The sequence below is a fragment of the Orussus abietinus genome, unplaced genomic scaffold (genome assembly GCF_000612105.2).
Source record: "Orussus abietinus isolate OABI.00-Male unplaced genomic scaffold, Oabi_2.0 scaffold77, whole genome shotgun sequence".
Classification (NCBI taxonomy): domain Eukaryota; kingdom Metazoa; phylum Arthropoda; class Insecta; order Hymenoptera; family Orussidae; genus Orussus; species Orussus abietinus.
The window spans coordinates 448,149-468,409 of NW_019394245.1; the positions used below are offsets into that span (position 1 = coordinate 448,149).

At 39.6% G+C, this 20,261-nt stretch overlaps 3 protein-coding genes across 4 annotated transcripts in view; all 3 read left to right on the forward strand.

The window, feature by feature from the left end:
- Positions 1–15,780, forward strand: part of LOC105694698 — a 54,433-nt gene extending 38,653 nt beyond the window's left edge. Inside the window, exons 11-13 of one of the 2 annotated variants that reach the window (XR_001103540.2) lie at positions 529–4,654; positions 5,506–5,750; positions 15,615–15,780. Coding sequence is in view for 1 of the 2 variants with exons in the window: in XM_012415602.1 (XP_012271025.1) it covers positions 529–4,654; positions 5,506–5,593 (4,214 nt within the window). In the remaining variant the exon portion in view is untranslated. Of the gene's footprint in view, positions 1–528; positions 4,655–5,505; positions 7,573–15,614 lie in introns of those variants that run through there. The other variant, XM_012415602.1, reaches the window with a different exon arrangement.
- LOC105694646 lies at positions 12,913–14,225 on the forward strand. Its single transcript, XM_012415513.1, has 2 exons — positions 12,913–13,154; positions 14,063–14,225. Exons 1-2 carry the CDS (start codon positions 12,913–12,915, stop codon positions 14,223–14,225), a joined length of 405 nt encoding a protein of 134 aa, XP_012270936.1.
- A 1,074-nt stretch (positions 15,781–16,854) lies between the features above and the next one.
- On the forward strand, positions 16,855–19,624 carry LOC105694711 (vacuolar protein sorting-associated protein 37A). The gene is made up of 5 exons (XM_012415631.1): positions 16,855–17,016; positions 17,442–17,631; positions 17,722–17,836; positions 17,915–18,439; positions 18,539–19,624. The coding sequence occupies exons 1-5, from the start codon at positions 16,928–16,930 to the stop codon at positions 18,883–18,885; spliced, it is 1,266 nt and encodes a 421-aa protein (XP_012271054.1). The 5' UTR covers positions 16,855–16,927; the 3' UTR covers positions 18,886–19,624.
- Positions 19,625–20,261: the final 637 nt, after the last annotated feature.

Genomic DNA, 20,261 nt, shown 5'->3' on the forward strand with positions numbered 1-20,261 from the left:
CGTACCCTGTGTACGAGGGTTCGCTAAAGCAGCTGACTAAGCGCGACGCGAATCCACGCTCCTTGTCCCTGGACCCCCCATGGTAGCCTTCTGCGATCGACCGCGGTGCGCGATGGACACATTCCTAGGTCGGGGGCGAGAGTCAATGTACCTAGGTACCTGGGTAGTACCTGGACGCCGAGGCCGCAGATGGTTTCACGTAGATAAGCTAAGACGTCCTTCGACATCGGAGACCGATTAAGGAGGGCCTCCTTACCGAGAACCGGGCACGATGTAAGAGACCCCGTCGTTTTTCAAGGGACCTTTTTATACAGACAGATTGGATGTACGTAGCAATAAAGGAATGGAAACGTCGACGGGTCTGGTTAGTTCCTTCCTCGTCGGAGCCGAGGACCCAGGAGTCGAGGGAGACGGGAGCCCCGAGGTCGGGCGACGCCGACACACGTGAGACCCGTGAGACCCGCGGGACCCGCGCACCGTACGCCGTGGCGTCGCACAGGCCAAAGACCACGTATGAATTGCTTTCAGATAAGTCGAGGAAGGACGAGGAGGCCGAGTGCACGGAGATGAGGAGGCAGGCCCAGGAGTCGCTCGAGCAGAGCTTCACGCCGAGCCTGGCGCGCCGTCTGAGTCGGCAGTTCATCGAGCAGACCCGACACTCGCTGCCCAGGTCGCCGTCGATACCCCGCGAGAAGTACCAGCCGCCCACCCAGCGAGTCCTCGGCACCCTGGAGGTCGACGAGGCCGACAAACGGCCCATGCCGTCCACCAGCTCGGACCAGACCGAGTACAGGGGCAGGTCGGTCGACCGGGTCGTTCGGAGGACCTCGAGCCTGCTGGAGCCCAAGGACGCCGAGACCTCGGACCGCAAGTCGCCCAGGAGGAGCATCAGCCTCTTCGACGACGAGGACAAGCTGCTGCTGCCTCCTCTGCCGAGGCAGGTCGCGAACTTCGGCAGGAAGCTCAGGGATGCCGGCAAGTCTACCGGCGGGGCGAGCTCCAGGCGGGAGAATTTTCACGTCTACAGGAACGAGAATATCCAGGAGGAGACGGACGACTCCCAGCTGCCCCGTCTCAGGAACAGGCTGGAGAACAAGTGCGTGGAGAACGGCTCCGCGTCAGAGGGTAACTCCACGGTAGACTGTAATTCTGTGGCGAATTTGATTGACCCTGCTTCCAGTGCCTCGGCCAGGTCCAGCGAGACTTCCATCACGGAGTCCTCTTCGAACTTGATGGATTACAGCGGGTCCTATAAGTCGGAGGACGCGAAGGATTTCGAGAACCGGCTGCTCGCTGCGGAGAATCTGATCAAGGAGTCCAAGAAGAGGAACCTAGGAGGCGGGAGGTTCGATCCGAATTTGAGGTCTAGCTACAAGGACATTGATAAGTGCGACAAGGACTCGCTGGGGTCCATCGTCGATGTCGGGACCATCGCGACGAAGAGGAGGAGCTGCATACCGAGTCTGAGGCTCAGGTCGGGGTCTCTGAACAGAGAGACGTCCTTGGGGAAAGATCGGAGGAAGTCGTACGCTGGATCTCAGAGTGGGCTGTGCATAAGAGAGGTCACGCCGGAGAGGTCGATCCTGAGTAAGTTCTTCAAGCCTGGAGGATCGAAGGACGAGGAGCCGAAGGACGCTGCCCAGAAGCCCAAGGCCCAGCGCAGGATCTCCAGGTTTCTGAGACCGGACTTCTTTGATACTCCGCGCGAGGAAAGTCAGTACGTGAAGGAGAAGGAAGCGCGGAAAGCTGCCGAAAACGAGCGCAGGAAATCGAGGTTCACCAGGAAAAAGGTCGAACCTAAGGACGAGGAGAAGGATCCTGAAGGGGCAGCGTCTAAAGAGCTGAAGAACGAAGTCAATTCCATAACGAAAGAACGCTCGGACGCTCTTGGTAAGGACGAAATCATCGAAAAGGACGCACAGGAGAAGACGCAGGACGAGACCAAATGCAAGATCGACAAGCAGAACTCGAAAAGCGGCTTTCTTTATTCCCTTGAGAAAAAATTGGAAAAGTTCCGCTCGGGCGATGACAATTCCAAAACTGAGAAGCTGAGGAACTCGCGGGAAAATTCTGCGCCCCCCGCGGAATGTCTACCGCCCAGTTTGGAGATTATGAAGAAGACATTGAGCGTCGAAAACCTCGCTACCGGTGGTGCTGCGATTACAGCAGACGAGCAGAGTAGCTCGTCTAAGAGCAAGGTATCGTCAGTTTTGGGTTTATTCAAGAATAATGACGGCAAATCTAGTTCTAATGGCGCTCGACCTCAAAGCGCTATTTTAAGTAGATTAAGGAAAAGTCCGTATAAAGGGTCTCGATCGGATACCGTACTGACTGGTGATGCGTCTGCCAACAGCAAGATTCCAACGAAGCAGTCTAGAGCTGCGAAAAAAGTCAGCGAGGTCAAAAAATCTCCCGAAAAGGTAACCGAGACGAAGCGGACACCGACGAGGGAGAAACTGAAGGATAAGATTACGCCGGAAAGGACTACGGCGGATACGAAAAGATCCTCGGTAGAAAGGACAACGAAGGAAAATAAGAAAATAACTCCAGACAAAGTGATTCAGTCTAAATTGGAAGGTCAAGAAAAATCCGATGTCGCTGTTAATGGACTTCCTGTCAAGGATGGAGTTGCGGAGAAAACTGCAAAAAAGGCTGGATCGTCTGAAAGAGTGATCGACAAGGTGAGCAGTTCAACGGAAAAAGGTGCTTTGATGAAAAAGATATCGCCGGATAAAGATAATAAACAAGCCGAAATCAAGACTAGGAAGATCTCCCCGGATAAGGACAATAAGCAGAGCGACGATAAGAGCAGCGATTCCGAGGAGAGGAAAGTTTCTAAGCTGAAGAGAAATAGCTCCAGTTCGGTAACTTCTTCGAGGAGAAATGGATCGATGACAAAGGTAGAAAAAGGTGAGGAAGTTGAGAAGAAGGTTGTTAAAGCGACCAAAACGAAGGATCCTGTAGAAAAGGATGGGGAGAAGCCCGAGAAGAAAAAGAGCGTGCGAGTTGTCAAGAAAGTTGCGAAGAAATCGCCTGACAGTTCCGACAGTAAGTCAGAAGGTAAAGAGGGCAAGGAGAAGAAGTCGTTGATCAAGACCATGATTTCTGAGAGTAAGTCTGACAGTAAAGAAGGTAAAGAGGGTAAGGAGAAAAAGTCGTTCATTAAAAAGATCGTTTCAACGAGAAAGGAGAAGAACCCGGAGGCATCGGCGGCTTTATCAAACGACAGAGATGCCAAAGAACCGTCATTACCTAAAGCAGAAAATCCCCGAGGTACGATAAACGAGAATACCGTAGATTCCACAACGCCTGGGGTAAAGCCGAGCAGGAGCAACTTGAAACTAGATTTAACGAGAATACCTCAACATTCCTTCAGAGGATCATCCGCGAAAAAAGAACCTCCGAAGACCGAGGGCAAATCATCGGACGACGCGAAGATGGACGGCGTTCTCTCGAAAATTACCCATCACGCGAATATCACCGGTAACAAGATCATAATCGACAAACCATTGAGCGCAAAAGACGTTGCGGAACTAAAGAACGAGGTAAGGAATTCCCATGAAAATTTGGAAGTCGAAGTTAAGGAAGAGAAGAAAGAGCCCGAGGTCCCCCAGGTGAAGGTGCAGATCACGGAGCCCGAAGTGCCTCCAACCATCGCCGAAACTTCACCCAGCGAAAAATATAGTCCCGATCCTCCTTCCCTGAAAGAGAGTCCGAACGAGAACACCGAGGAAATCCTTACGCCTGTTGACGACACCGACAACTTCGATTTTTGGTCCGTGTGTTCGGCAGATATGAACCACTTACGGGGCGACTTACATTCGCCGACCTCGCCTACGTACTCCCTAGCTCTGCGAGGAGACTATTCCACGGAGTCCATAGTAGACAGGATCAGGAGAAGGAGCTTCTACTCTCGATTTAACGACCGCAAAAGAAAGACGTCCTTGATAGGTACCTCGAGCAGTCTCGCTCCCGCGACCAGCTCCACGTTGCCCAGGAAGTTCAGTTACGGGTCCAGCCGCGACAGGGACCTGCCACTGAGCTGGTCTTCTCGAAGAAACCCTGAAAGAACGTACAGTCTTTACAACGACGACATCGTTGCTCCCAGCCGGGTGAAATCACCGGTGGATAGGTACTCCGAGGTCGGCAGCACTTACTCCATCGACTCCAGGCCCACCTCCGATTCCCATCACGGAAGTCTGTCCAGCTCTTACGATCCTCTGCGAAGGTACAGCAGGTCGCCCACCTTGATGGACTCCACCAGCTCGAGGAAGATGTATCGTAGCGCTGACTTCACCGACAGCGAGCTGGGGTCCTACAAAACTCCACTGACCGGTTCCTTCTCGAGCGATGGGAACTCTGATCCGTACACCACCAGAAGCACCGGCACCTTGCCCAAGAGATACGGCTCCACCGTATCTAGCCTACAACCAAAAACTCCGGAGTACTACGAGGAACTGCTGTCCCCGGGGACCAGCGAGTACTTCTCCAGCAGGAAGCCACTGACTTCCGGAGAAGTCTCCGCTAGGTTTGAGAACGGGTACCATAATGGCAATCTTGACCTGCCCCAACTTGGGGACAAGTGGAAGAGCTACTCCGACAAGGTGACGGAGATCGACATCGGCGATGATAGCGAGAGACGGGAACGAACAAGGTATTCCACTCATTACTACGGGCAACTAGTTTTATAAGGTCTCTGTTTTTAAATGAAAATCATAAGACGCGTAAAAAAATTATTATTAATACTCGGCATATTTCTTTGGTTTGTCTCTAACTTGGGTGTGTTACATTTCAGTCCTGACCGTTCATAACACTTTTAAGGTGATATGAAAGTGGCGTCCGAGGGGCCTCATTTATGAAACATTTCTCCGAACTGGGTGTACCGAATCGGTTGAAATTTTACAACGTGAATAGGGGAGGCCTCAGAAGGTCTTAACATCGGTTAAATTCAATTATTTATGCAAAATTAAAAAATTGTTTATCAAGATTTTAAAAATATCACCTTAAGATGATGCGAAAGGGTCATTCTATATATCAAAACGTGAAAATATTTATAAAACTTTTTTCCTAATTGAGTGCACCATTTGAAACGTTAACGCGTAATTATGGAGGCCCTAAGAAAGAACGCGGTGCTCGTGAAATTTCATTGTTTTCAAACAAATTTTTTTATTTAACCTAGACAAGGACCAAAATCACATTTTTTTGTGGAAACTGAAATTTCACGAGCATCGCGCTCTTCCTCAAGGCATCCATAATCACGTGTTAAAGTTTTAAATGATTCGATGTACTCAGTTTGAAGAACATTTTTATAAATATTTTGACGTTTTTTATATATATATATATATATCCTCATCAAAGTGCACACACACGCGCGCGCGCGCGCGCAATAACCCTTTCATATCACCTTCCTGAACACGTTTCTTTCATATATTACTCATTCTACGTACCCTGCAAATTTCCAAGGAATGTGTTTCTGTTTATTAACACTTTCTGGATCATTGGCAGAAGTAAAAGCCAGCAACGTGTCGGTGAACCGAGAGATCTACCGTCACCATCTTTGGAGCCTCGAGCCAATGTTTCCACTGCCGAATGAGTCGTCGATCGTCAAGGACCAAACCAAAGAAATTCAACTAGTCTGCACTCGTTAGTAGAGTCATCAACCACGGATCAATGTATTCAAATGTGAAACTACCTTTGGAAGGAATTTGTTAACGTTATCCTCCGATATCGACGCGTCGGCGTTAATATTGGTAAGGATGCAACCTTAAAAAGGATGTTCAGGGAAGTGATCATTCTGCTGGACGTTTATTTCCCTTTTTCGAATCGAGGAATAACTGAGTAATCGTTGCCAAAGAACATGCTCTCTATGATCATTAACCTATTTTTATGTAAGTTATACGATTATTGCATTTTCTCCTTGCAATACTTCGTATTCAGTGAAAATGTACCGAGACTCGCTTCTCGCGTACAAGTTAGTCATGTTGGACAAAGTCTCATTTTCCTTTCTTTACACCTTGGAAGAAATCATTTATTTACATTCGATTAGACAGGGATGGAATTTAGAGTTCGTCCTTGTCCATAAGGACGCTGTCATTAATAATTGTTCATTCGCGAGTTCTGAATAAAACGTATCATTGTTCGCAATATATACATTTGGCCAATCATTGCCTAGTTTTTGAGCAATGTAAAATAATGCCAAAAGGATTCCATAATTGATTGATATCTTTCGGCTCGGAAGATCTCGTCTTGGGCATTGTCGAAATAGCAGTCTATATTACAATGGACATTTAAATGTTCACCGTTTTTTATTTCTTTCTAAACGAAATTCATTTCAACGACTTCCTAAAATTCGATCTTCGATGAAAGTGCACAGAAAGTCAATAGAGAAGGAAAATTCATTCGTTCAATTCGTCCGAGTTCAGCATCGAAAAATCAAATATTAAAGCCTAGATAGTTATCATACTCAAGAGTACTAGCGACGTAGCCTTTTATATAATCAAAAGGATGCAAGGACTCTTTTGGTCCTGGCGTTCCGAGTCAACGGGCAGAAATTTTTACGCGAAAAGAAAACAGTGCCACCCGAAATACGATCCATTCGACAAGTTGCGAAGGGTAGAAGTCTCCTCTTGACGGAGTGACAACTGACAAAAGCCTCTAGACGCTTGTCAATTGACAATCCGATGATGGTAACTCGAACCAGAATAACCGAAGATCGTGCCACGTCCTCCTAGCTTACCGGATACTTTTCTCATGTTTTTGAGGCCTATCGATGTGCGAGTGTTCTCTTTCATTTCCTCCCTTTTTCTACACCCCTCGGACCTGCCTAGTGCCGAGATATTTATTTATATTATTTATGCTACGTAGGCAGTGTGTTCCTAATAAGTAGTAACGTTACACAATTATCTCCCGCGTTGAAGGAAATCGTCGAGCGTACAATTCTGCGCGTTACCATATCGCTACCATTACTTTTATTATCGCTATTATTATTATTGCATATACATATATACGTACTTATACAATATACATATATATATATATTTTAAAGTATTTAATTTTCTTACGCATCTTCGAACAATTCGAGGCTTAAGGATAGTCTTCGCGCAGGGCTCGTTTATAGAGATGTAAACGAATTCGGAGCTTCTGCCAAAAGAAGGGAAACGCGTGCGTCTGAAATCAAAATGGTATGAGCGTGTAGGACTGAGAGAACCCTTGGAACCAATGTCGTGCATATTTCCGCGAAAAGGTTGTCATGCGTTCTGTTTGCTCCCTCGAGAGTTTTTACGGAAATGCTGCTAAGTGCACTCGGAAGCTGCAGCGAGAAGGAGCGTCGTACGTGGTCGAAAATGCTGTGATACGTTAACGTTAAATACTTAAAAGGAACGTGCATCGGATTCGTGCGAACGCCTTCCAAATCGACTTTGATTGATCTGGATTACCTTTACACGTGTCAGCCGACGAGTCCCGAAATCCCAGAGATTTGCGCGGCAAAGGTGCACAATTAAGGTGACATGAAATTGTCATTCTATGTACGTAAAACGTGAAAATATTTTTGTAAAACTTTTCTCCTAACTGGATGCACCGGATAACTTGAAACTTCAACGCGTGATTATAGAGGTCCTGAGGAAGAACGTGGTAATCATGAAAATTCATTTTTTAGCAAAAATTTGTTTATTTAGCCTAGACTAGAACCAAGAATGCATATTTTTATTGGAAAAATTAAATTTCATCAGCACCATGTTCTTCTTTAGGACCTCCATATTCACGTGTTGGAGTTTCAAATTATTCGGTGCACTCAGTTTGGAGAAAAGTTTTATCAATATTTTGACGTTCTATATATACAGGATGTTCCACAATAGATAGTAATCCTCTGAATGGGTGAAAGAGGGTGAAATTTTGAACTAGAAGTTCCCTTTCCAATTTTTACTCAGAACATTTTTTATCGAGTTATTAGTAAAAGTCGACCAACGAGGCGACGCGCGGCAGACGCAGTGCGTCGGGAGCCCTCCAGTCATGGCTGACGTTCCTCCAAAAAAAATTTAATTCTAATATGGTGGTCTTATTTTTCGACACACCTTTAACACGCATTTTATTTCCGCTAATCTTTAGATTTATTTTAGGCCCCCGACGCAGCGCGTCGGAGGCCCTCCAGTCATGGCTGACGTTCCTTCAAAAAAAATTCCATTGTAATATGGTGGTCTTATTTTTCGACACACCTTTAACACGCATTTTATTTCCGCTAATCTTTAGATTTACTTCCACACTTGGCAGTCGACCGGGAGTCATTTTTGCTAGATCTAGGAGGAAATCGAGTTTCTTCAGGGTCACTGAATAACAGTCAACCATTTTCAAGGCCACAGAAAAAACATGGAAGCGTAACATTTTTGCAAAAATTAATTGTTTATTTAACAATAAATTTCCTTTGAAACCCTTTACCCTCCTCCCTGTTTTCTGAAAAAATGAAATGTTTCTCACATTCAATTAAGCAAGGAATTTATTAATGCACCATCCAGTGAATAAATGGATGACTTAATTAATTCTTTGGTCAATTAATCGATCAATATGTAATTTATTGATCAATTATGTAGGTAAAGAATGATTTTTAATTTAATTATTTCATCAATTTATGGCTGTTTATATTCTTATTAATTTAGTTATTCATTCTTCTATTAAATAATTTGGCATATTAAAATGATATTTTTCTGGAGGAACATCAGGCATGAGCGAGGGGTCCTTACGGCGCGCTGCGCCTTTGATTAATATTTTCAATATCAATATATCAATACTCGTTGTCAACTTTAACTACTAATAATTCGATGAAAAATGTTCTGAGCAAAAAATGAAAAAGGTCTTCCAGTTCATAATTTCACCCTCTTTCACCCCTTGAGAGGTTTACTATCTATTATGGAATACTCTGTATGGAATGACCCTTTCATATCACCTTAAAGGTTCGATTACGTGTCCAATCTAAGTCGGTGATTATTGGATGATTTTTAACAAAAAAATTATTTGCAAGAATATCAGAATTATTTCGACAAGGAGCAAGGAAACTGGCGTTGATTACTTTTCGTTTTCAAGTATAATATTTTGTTTTGACAAAACTATGAATTGATTTAACTTTCATTTTGGAAAGGGCCTAAATCTTTTTAATTTCATATGTCGCCCCGTTTTGAGGTCCGCCTTCTCTATAATTACATTTCACTTATGACTAAACTATATTTCTGTTTGCATAAGTGTAAATTATACAATTTCTGACATCAATTCTATTTCTTTTAATACTTAAGTTTAAACTTATTTCAGTACTACTTAATCAGAGAGTAATGTAAACATTTTTATTTTCTTTTTTCGGGCATGTGTTCTTAAATTGTGAATACACGGCTATAAGAACTTAAAAGTTCACAATTATTGTTGCATTGCCAATGCAAACATTTGTTATAGACCATGAAAAACCTAGCGGACACGAATTATTGTTCGACTGATTATGAAATTTTCGTATAAACTATTTAATCCATTTAACCAACTCCAGAGTCTAGTCATAGAGTTACTGGTCAATTATAAACGTCGATTAGCACAAAGTTTATTCGACATTGTTGCAACGTTCTTTGAAAGTACTCGCCTGATCTTGCACCGAAAAAGAAAACATTTTCGTTAATTGAGCCGTTTATCTTGTAAGTGGCCTAAGTCCATTTATACTTAAATTGGGATATTTAAGGGTTTGTGTTTCAATGCAATTAAAAATATACGTACAGGATACCAATGAGTCATACTGCTTAAGTGTATCTAAAGGAGTTAAATTTACAGTTCCTATTAAAATAATGGCAATTATTAAGTGAATAATATGCGTTTTCTTACCAAGAATGGAGTTAAGACAGTTTCAAAATTAACAACCAGATTCATTATAAAATTTGAAAGAGCCCAAGTACATTCAACATAATTTAAAATACTTCAAACTGAAAAAAACAATACTCAAATTATTTTATATTTCTTTGCAACACTTCGAAAACAATATTTATGCAATTCGGAACATTTTTTAACTACATAAATTACAAAACAATTCACTGCTCGTCTACATTTTGTGTATGTGAAAGGGATTTGAAGAAGTCATGATATTCCGGTGGTATATTTCGTAGTAGGTTCATTATGTTCTCGAATTTCGCTGTTGTAATTTGTCTTATATTTTTATAAAGTGGTGTCAATACAATATTTTCGAACTTTCTTGGTCTACCCCGACGTGATAATAAAACCAGGACTTTAAAATTTTCATTCTCATTCATTGATGTCTTACAGAAAATTTTCTATGGTTAATTTCTGACAAAACGCATCCAACATATTTTTAACCAGTTTATTGATTCTCCGTTAGAATTCTTTACCCTTTTAAAAATTGCGTCTTCTAATCATTTTGTTGATACAGAATCCTCTTGTTTCATTTCATTTAGAATAAAGTTATTGCCTCTCCGGCAAATTTTGATAATATTATAATAATCTTGGGGGACAAACAGTAAATTATTTTTTTCTTAATGACATTTCTCCCACGCCAAAATCTCTATCATTTGGTAAAAACGAATGTCCTGATATTAAAAATGTATGATCTATGATTTCCACATTATGTTCAACGGTTTGGACAATTTTTAGCTACATTAAAGCTACTTTAATGTTTCTATTTTGTCCTGCACACGTCACTGTAAGCTATAACGTGTCTTTCACTTCTTAAATTTTTAACATGTTTTAGGACGCATGAAGCTATTTCTTGAGCACCTCTTGATGCAATAATTTCATCCCAAACGTACATGTGAACATTATCGTTATGAAAATTGTGAATACCCAAATTTATAACGTACATATAGATTGGACTTAGGCCACTTTCAAAATGATGGTTTTAATTATTGAACTAACTCTGAAAACTTATGTGTCCAAAATTATCGTATTTACTCGGAATAGAATTAACCTCAAATGCTTTATTGTTAGATAGCTTCAAGTTGTACGTGTAACTACGGGCAACCGAAAATAATTGACAAATGGACTTAGGCCACTTTCAAAATAAACGGCTCAATTATACTATAAGTTCGATGGGCCAAGTAAGATTTCGCAAGATTTTACAGTAATCGTTACTAGCGTCCTCGGTAAAGTACAAGCGATTCCCTTTGCGTCAATTAATTAGTAATAATTTTATGGCCTTTACGGGTGTACTTTCGAGCGAGTACATTTAAAGGCAATCTGTGCGTTTGTCGGAAGAAGTCAAAGTGGACGAAGCTGAAAAGCAAACTTAAGCACATGCATCAATTTTGTAATATTATATTATACAGGTTGTTTACGCACATACATACGCATTTAATTGGCCGTTTATGTAAGGTGTGCGTCGTGTCAGGTCGCAGCTTCCCTGTGAGTCTCTCAGCATGTTCGCAGCCTAAGTTTCGGAACGCACTCACTAGGCTCTTGAAATCAACAACGAGCAGAGCTTTAGTTCCTCCGCAACAAAAATATTGCCTTGTTAGTAACCTAAATGACTTTTCGGGTAGGTTCGGTGAGAGTCAGCGGCCTAAGAGGAGTTCTCTCGGTTGACTAAAGTCTCTCTTCCCTTTGTTATTTAAGATCCTCTCACCGATCCACCGATGGTTCTTCGCATGTTATGTACGTGTTTTTCTATCGATATACATATTTTAAAATAAAGTGCCAGAGTTCGCAATGCCGTTGTGTAACTTGTCTCTCCTTAGACCCTGAAAATCACAGAATTAGCATTAAGGTGAAGTGAAACCCCCTTCAAATCAGTCAATTCGAATACAACACTTTTTTTTAAGGGTATTAGACCAAACTGTCCGAAACTCTGACACATCACTTCTGATCGTCTAAGGATTGTCCTGACACATTCAAAATTTGGATTTTTGGAAAACATTTTTTAACTTAGCCCGGACCAGAAACAGAATGGCGTCGAGCTCTCATATTTCGATCAATATGCAATTATCGAAGGCTCTGATATGAGAAACGAAAGGGTCAGGACAATTTTACAACAATTTATAACACTCTGGTAATCGATAAACTCGCATTTGAGCGGGATAAAGGCAAAAAAAGTACCGTATGCGCTTCTATGCTAAAACGATGGGAATACGAGGTCTCGGAGTGAAAATTTAATTGACCTGAAATCACAGATGGCGCAGGGGGTCCGTCCGCAGTCAATTAGGGCCCCAAAAAGCATGTATCCAGAGGATTTCTGGAGTTTCACTTCGATTTCTTGATATTTATTCTACGAAAAAAGGGTGAGGAAAATTTTACGACAATTTAGAACACCCTGGTAATCGATAAACTCGCATTTGAGCGGGATAAAGGCAAAAAAGTATTGTATGCGCTTGTATGCTAAAACGATGGGAATACGAGGTCTCGGAGTGAAAATTTAATTGACCTGAAATCACAGATGGCGCGGGGTGTCCCTCTGCAGTCAATTAGGGCCTCAGAAAGCATACATCCAGAGGATTTCTGGAGTTTTACTTCGATTTCTTGATATTTATTCTACGAAAACGACAGGTTACGCCATTTGGTACAATATCCAATATAATTCGACACAGCTGTCAATATAAAAACGAACGTCGGCAACGTAGGCATTTAGAAAAATCTTCTTTATCGTCGTCGATCAAGTTCCTCGACGTGTTTCATTTCACCTTAGAAAGTAGAATTTTAAACCCGGCGGCTTAAATCACTGTTCAGACGCGCAAGTGGATATAAATCTGTAATTTTAATTACGGACAAATTGGTTTGGAAGCAGATGATGTAATAATAATTACGGAACAGAAACAGAAGATAACGCAGATACGTAGCCTTTCTTTTTTTTTCCGGCCGTGACACGCGTCTTACATTTTCTCTGAGTTAATTTACGTCAAGTCTTTGGTAAATTTAGTGTCTTAAATTGTCGTAACATCGGGAACTATGGACCCTATAAAGTTGCGCTTCTACCTGGAAAGGTATGAAAAGGAAAATGAAAATATTAAATTCGTGGAAGAATTCATACCGATGCCAAGCTCGAAATCGGTTGCAACAAAGTTCTACGCAAAACATGATATTATACCTACCGAGGAGATACCTTTAGAATATATTAAAATCATTGCAAGAAGTGCAACCTTGACACCAAAGGATATTTACAATTTTCGTCCTCCGACTGTTAATATGGAGTAAGAGACCAAAAAATAAAGTAAACAAATAGTGAAACCACTGGTAATGCCATTGTTGAACTGTATTAATACGTTATGTACTTTATGCATTGTTTTAGATAAACAGCAAAATGTATAACGATGCGTAACGTGTTAATCTGAAACCTTGTGCACCTAAAATGTATATTTTTTTTATTGTAATCTTGGTTTGCAAGCATTATACTTGAATATGGTTTGCTTCTTTGAAGCGTGTAAAAGTCCGGCATATCAGTAATATTTAAAAATATTAATCAATTGAAACTTCTTATGATGTAGTAGTACGTTTTGCATATCATGAAAAAGGCCCGTTTCAGAAAGTAAAAAGTTTCTTTTTAATGTCAATTGCTATTTACATTTATCCTTACATTTTAGTATTCGCGCAAATTGCGTAAACGTTTTCTTCAATATTGTTTAACTTCATTTGTAGTATAAAAAGTCAACAGCTGTGCTTCTGTCTTAGTGAAATTGACATAAAAATCGCCGCTCATTTTTATTATCTCATCCCAAATCTTTTTTTCTTTTGTATTTATATTCATCATTATGTTTTAGTATTGAAACAATGTTTGCAAACATTTTCGTTCGCGTTAGTACGTTATTATCTCAGATAATAGTTGATATTTAAAGTGATATAATACTACTACAAATAGAAAATAAAAATAATTATGCCCAAATCAGTACCGAAGGAAAGGAAGGCATTTCGTCATAGAATAATTAAGAATGATTAATGTCTTTTAATTATTGACTTAGAACTTTTACTTTCAACCCGCGTGGCGGCCTCGCGCCTATATTTTAATTTATTTAGAGTATAGCTCTTCAAACGCAATGACATTTTTACCTCATCTAATTACCATGAACGCATAGATAATTATGGAAATTAATACAATATTTAGTTACGGCTGGTTCACTGACCCTCTCGTACCGAGAACGACAGATCCAAGACTTTACTTCCCTAGAGCTGGCTGCGATTTCATAAAAAATGAACTTAAACTTCGCCACCTCAACAAAGGCGTACCAGTTGAGAAATTTACAGGTGCCCCATTCAAGGTTCGGTAGTCGTTGACATAACTACATATTTAAGAAAAAAAAAGAATTTGATATTACGCAGTAACAATGCATCTTTGTAGACCATATTATTAACAAACAGCGTTAAAATTGTCATTAATACAGCATTAACAAATTGCGTTGAAATTCTCGTTACCGCCGTTTTCAAAATAAGTTAATTGCCTAGTAACGGGAAAATTGTATTATGCATTTACAATAGTACACAATTACTATGAAATCGTCTAATATTATTTGATACGGCTGTTATATTGATATTATTATAAAACAATTTAATTAAATACTAATTCTTCAATAGTGATAGTTTATATATTTCGTCGAAGTAAACATCCTTATTTAATAGTAAAAATATTATGCAGTCTCTTTCAAAATTCATTTCTTTTGTCGTAGAACTAGATTGTCATAGGACTCCCTCCCACTGAAATATAAGGAAACTCGGCAGAGTTTCGCGCCAAATACATTTAAAAGCATGCGCAAACGGCACCGAATACTTAACGCCGAAATTCGGCACATCAATTCGATAAATATTTATTTCTCAAATAAGAGAACTTATCAGGGACCCATGTTTGGCATAATAAAGTACATTCCGTTTTGTAGAGCCTGCAATTTTTTTCCAATTTTTTAGAGCCATCCACTATACTCTATACCAATTTGAAAATATTTAATATAGCAAACTAGACGCTCGCAGGGTTGGGTAGGTATAATACGTCATGTAATATACGTGGTTTTCTACACGTATATTACAATATATAATACGTCCCTAATTTTCTATACGAGTGTGAAGTATATTACACCTTTCTAGTTCTGAATAGAAAATAATAAATCCAGTTAGAAATTTTATATTAAACGGCGGTGGCTTACCATTATGGCAATCTCCCAACTCATCTCTGCCAAATCAGAGATGAGTTGAGAGATTCACGGGAAGGATCGAGCGACCGCGTCCTGTGCGACCTCCGGTGGAGGATGCAGATGGCTAATGCACTTGCCACCTGTTACAACTCTGAGCAGCCCGAGAACCGGCTGAAAAAGCGATGAACTCACAAAAACTCCAAAACCCTGTATCTCCTCCGATAAAAATCGCAGCCACTAGCTCGAGAGATCAATTTAAGCAGAACAACCTTCCCCATCAAGCTAAAAAGTGATGAACTCCTCACAAAAACTCCAAACCCTGTGTCTCCTCCGAAAAAAATCACAGCCACTAGCTCGAGAGATCAATTTAAACGGAACAACCTTCCCCATCAAGCTACCGTGGACGCAGTTCCCATCGCGAAAAAAATGCACGAATATCCTTTAACATATTTTAACATCTTCTACCAACAAGTGCAGCAAGCTCGATTTCGATTAACTGCCCATGATGATTTTACCAAAAATGGCTGCTTCCAGGTGATCCACCTAAACCTGCAAAGGGACACAAAAGTACAGGTAAAACAGAACATTGAAGAAACACCAGGAAGTCGCCAGATTCTCTGAAGTGGCTCACCTATAGCTGAAAAGGAACACGAAGGCACGAACGAAACCATTGGAAAGCGAGAAAGAGACGGCGATACAAGAGCTAATAACTTACTAAAGTTACCATTAAAGTCAAGAATATTTCGCAGGGCATCGATCTCGTATAATTGACCCAGTAAAAATGTATTCAATTATACATTACTTGGCATGACAAAAATCTAATATATATATCTTACTTAAATGCAAACTCGAGAAAATCTCATGAAAACGATAGTTCACCGTCTCTCCCCGTCAATCCAGACAGAAGGACATACAAAAAATGAGAGGGACAACGTGGCGAAAAAAATGGATGACTGCCCATTCGAAAGAATGGAAGGCCATCATAGTTGCCCTCTTCTTAAGGGGCCGCTTCGGCATATAGCCTCTTCGACACTTGCAGTCTCTTCGGGCAGAGCCCCCTACGTCTCGAACGCTTGGCAATCCCCTGATTAATCGAATTTAAAAAGAAAAAATTACTCCGCGACGAGAATCAAAAGCTAGCAAAACGACGACCTGCGATCCGAGGATGCGGAGTCTGGACGTATTGCACATTTATCCGTATTCCCAAGCTCGATGTAATTAAATAAACATTAAAAATAATACATTAAAAACTGCTTTCTTTTCAAAGGAAATCTGTAATATCGAACATTAGCAGAAACTTCTGGGGAACATAAAACGTAAAGAACGCTGTGCCCTATAACCTAAATACGACACTGGACAATAAATAGTTATGTGAATAAATGAAATCCTTTTGTTGTAGGATTCGTGCAATTTTTCATGTAACATTACTGTGGCATTGTAAGTTATCTATTTTCAAATAAATCACCTTTTTACGTAAAGTACGTCACATATGAGTAAACATCCACCATTAAATAAACGGTTACATAGTGAATAAAGGAAATCCTGCAGAACACAGGTTCCATTCCTTTGTTAATAATTTAGGTTCAAATAGATATATGTGCTATGAAATAAAACCAAATCAGGTGTCCGACTGAAGTGCCGTTTGATAGTAACTAATCTTATGTTTTCACTATACAAATGAAATAAGAACATACCTAAAAATCGAACGTAGGAGCATGCGCACCTTTTGACTTCCTGCGTGAAGTAAGCAAAGTTCAGCAAAGTTGAACAGCTGTTCTGCTGGATGGTTGCTTTGACAGGGAGCTTGACGGATAAGCGAATGATTTATCCAAAATTAAGGCATTTAAATGATATCACGAATATTCCGAGGAGAAAATGAGAATGCCGCCGTTAAAAGAAAAAGACAGATCGATACATTGAAAATTTTCAACGAGAAGTAAGACATTTTCCATACATGTAACCTCCACTTAACCTCACTTATTTACGTTTATAACTCGTGGGATCACGATGTAACATCTTGTTAATATTGACCGACTGGTCATTAACGTTTCTCTTTAATATCAATAAATTCTTATTCGTTTTAAATAAATATATGACATTTCTATATAATCCATTATTGGTTACAATACAAATTTCAACTTTAGTATTGTAGGCCATCAGTGGACTTCAGTGTTGTGGAAAACTATAGATCTTGTAATCGAGTTAAGCCAATTATAAAGCTTTCCTATGTCCGATAGTTCTTTTATGAATTAGTGATTTAATATTTATTTTATTATATTTTCATCCTGGAAAACAGTAAAAAAAATGTATAACAATGATTCGAAGAAGTTACATTGTTCTGAGTTTTTATATATGCCCTAGTGTTGTGGAGTTGCGGGAAGATGTGGAATATCAAGTTTTGTTTGATGCTGGGGACCGGAGAATGGCTATTTTGGTTTCGCTATCCCCTGAGTTTCCATTGGAAAAGCCAGTTCTAAGAGTTTCACCGCCGATAAAACATCCCTGGTGTAATGAACACAGTGAAATCGTTAGTGCTCCAGGTCTGCTACATGTAAGTTAATAATTGTAATATCTAGACATTAGTGATACTGAATGCTAAAAAAATGTGTATTTTGTTTATTAACGATCCAATCTGTATTAGTTTACAGTGCATAGTGATCTTGGGCGAGTTGTACAAGTTATCGTCAGGGAATTTAGTAGAAATCCACCTCAATTATTAGAAGACAGTTCTCCATCATCCGCTGTACCATTACGAGGTAGCTGCATTCCTTAATTAACTTTGACTAATAGAAATGACAGAAACTATCCTGTTAATGAATTGTATTCTATTATAGATGTACAAGGAAGAGCCTCTCCATCTTATACTTTACAACAATATACTGATCTCCCATCGACATCATTTAACTTATACTATAATGCTCAGTTCCCGCAATCACCAGCTTTGAACTCCACTAGTAATGCGTATGATTACAACTATACTAGCACGGGTAATACATACGTTTCAGACAGCTATACGAAACTATTCCCTAGTACATCACATCATCCTGGGTACAATGCGAGCTCAAGCAGTTCTTTACACACAACAAATTCCATGCATTATTCATCGAATCAACATGCTGCTACATATTTGAATTCTCAGTACACAAGTCCCGGTTATGGAACATCAACACAAGGTCAAACACAGACTAAAACGCCACAGAGCTTAGTGTTTCCAGAACTTAATAAATTGAGCATTGAAGAACTGAAAAAGCTCAATGGAGACGAAGATAGATTAGATGAATTTTTGGAAAAGCATACACAGTTAAAGGAAATTAATACTGCGATAGAAGATACAATGGATTGGGTAGAAAAAACAGCCGGTAAATGAGATTTATATAATCGAAGATTCAGGTTTATTCCATTAATTTTGAACTTTTGAGGTAACATAATTAATTCATTAAAAATATCTTTTCTTTCAGTGGCAAATCTTACCAAAGAATCTGAACTTAGGCAATTGCGAGAAGATGTTGCAGAGAAAGTGGACACGGTTGCTATACTAAAAGCTCGTTATGACAAGCTGATACAACGGTATAATAAGTTATCTGAAGTATTTGCACCTGATCATATTAAAGAATGCCTTAAGCAAGCAGCAGATGAGAGCCATGAAAAAAGTGAAAGCATAGCTGAGGACTTTCTTGATAGAAAAATTGACGTTGAACGTTTCTTAAGTACGTATATTGAGTGTCGAAAGTTAGGTCAAGCAAGAAGAACCAAGGAGGAAAAATTGGCACATCAGTTGAACGAATTAAAACGGGCAGGCTACTGAATCGTCGCAATTCATATTTCTATGAAAGCCGAACAAAGTGTAAATAACTTTTAGTTAAATTAAATAATATTACGAATTAAATTGTCTCGGCATTTGTCGACGGTACATGCCTCAGAAATTTTCGCTACCGAAAAATAAACGTGCTCATGTGAACATTATATGGTATTAATATGTATTAAAAAGATGATAGTGGCGTCATTTCTAAGTTTCAAATTAATTTGATCAAGCGACAATTAAGAAACTGTATGATTCTTGTTTAATAGTTTAACGAACGTACGCGAGGTATAAAGATTTTAAAAAAGATTTGAGCTTCTGTTTCCGTCAAATTACATTCCAGTCATCTAGCATAGTTATTATTTTTTGTACATGAATTTATAGTTTTTAAATAGTATTTAAGCACAAGCAGAACAGCATACTACAGATTTTTTTTAAACATATGTTTCAAATTCAATGTGGCATGTGGCAATATTATTTTTTATCAAATGTTTGTTATATTCGCAGTTGAAATTGTAAGATTTCCTTAGCATATCCAGTAATGGAAGAAAGAATACATCACATAAGAATCAAATTAATTTGAAACATACTTGTCAATGTATAGAAATGTCAAATAGAAACTGTAAGAATTATTTATGCTGTCGATGCGCTGTGAGGTATGTCGTGTTCTCAATTTCTAAGAGACACTTTTTTACTATGTAAATAAAATACATAGGATATCTAATTAAATCAATTTTTAAATGTTTACAGTGTGATGATGCGGTTACTTAGACTATACGAATCTATCCTATGGATGTTCCTACTATTGTAAAGTAGTGGTTAATGTTTTGTAAAGGAATTCTTGAGGTTTTATTATGGGTGCTCTAATGTCACACTGTGAGTACTCCATGGGAAATTGGTTTTGAGGGAAAGAGATCGAAGGTGGCCGTAATGAGTTCAGAATCCCAATAATTTTAAAGATCTGCACTTTCATAGGTTCAAATTTATGAGCACTTCTTAATCGTGAATCCGATATATTTATTTTCCTATGAAACTAATACTCGTTACTTATCAAATTAAAAGTTTTCTTTTCTGTTAAGAAGGCGACATTATTTGTAGCGTTCTTACCGCTTGCATTAGGGACTAGATAAATGCAGTAAGCTTCAAACGTGTCACTAGAAAAATGCTTTTCAATCTATGCTACCTCGAGCAGATATTCATAAGCTTCCAATTTCAGTACTTGAAAATGTTGAAAATAAAAGTCGTAAGCAATTGTAATTACCGAGTAAACGTAAACTAGACTCCAAGGTAGAACTTAATGTTGACGATACAAGTTTTTAATATTGCCACCTTGTATTTACTTTATACATTAGAAGTACATAACTGTACGATATTACAATACC

What these genes read in the sequence shown, in the direction of transcription:
- LOC105694711 (XM_012415631.1), top strand. Translation starts at nt 16,928, where the DNA reads ATGATATCACGAATATTCCGAGGAGAAAATGAGAATGCCGCCGTTAAA. An exon ending in TTGAAAATTTTCAACGAGAA is followed by an intron (nt 17,017 to 17,441) that starts GTAAGACATTTT and finishes TATATGCCCTAG; the next exon opens with TGTTGTGGAGTTGCGGGAAG. An exon ending in ATCCGCTGTACCATTACGAG is followed by an intron (nt 17,837 to 17,914) that starts GTAGCTGCATTC and finishes ATTCTATTATAG; the next exon opens with ATGTACAAGGAAGAGCCTCT.
- LOC105694646 (XM_012415513.1), top strand. Translation starts at nt 12,913, where the DNA reads ATGGACCCTATAAAGTTGCGCTTCTACCTGGAAAGGTATGAAAAGGAA. An exon ending in CCTCCGACTGTTAATATGGA is followed by an intron (nt 13,155 to 14,062) that starts GTAAGAGACCAA and finishes TACAATATTTAG; the next exon opens with TTACGGCTGGTTCACTGACC.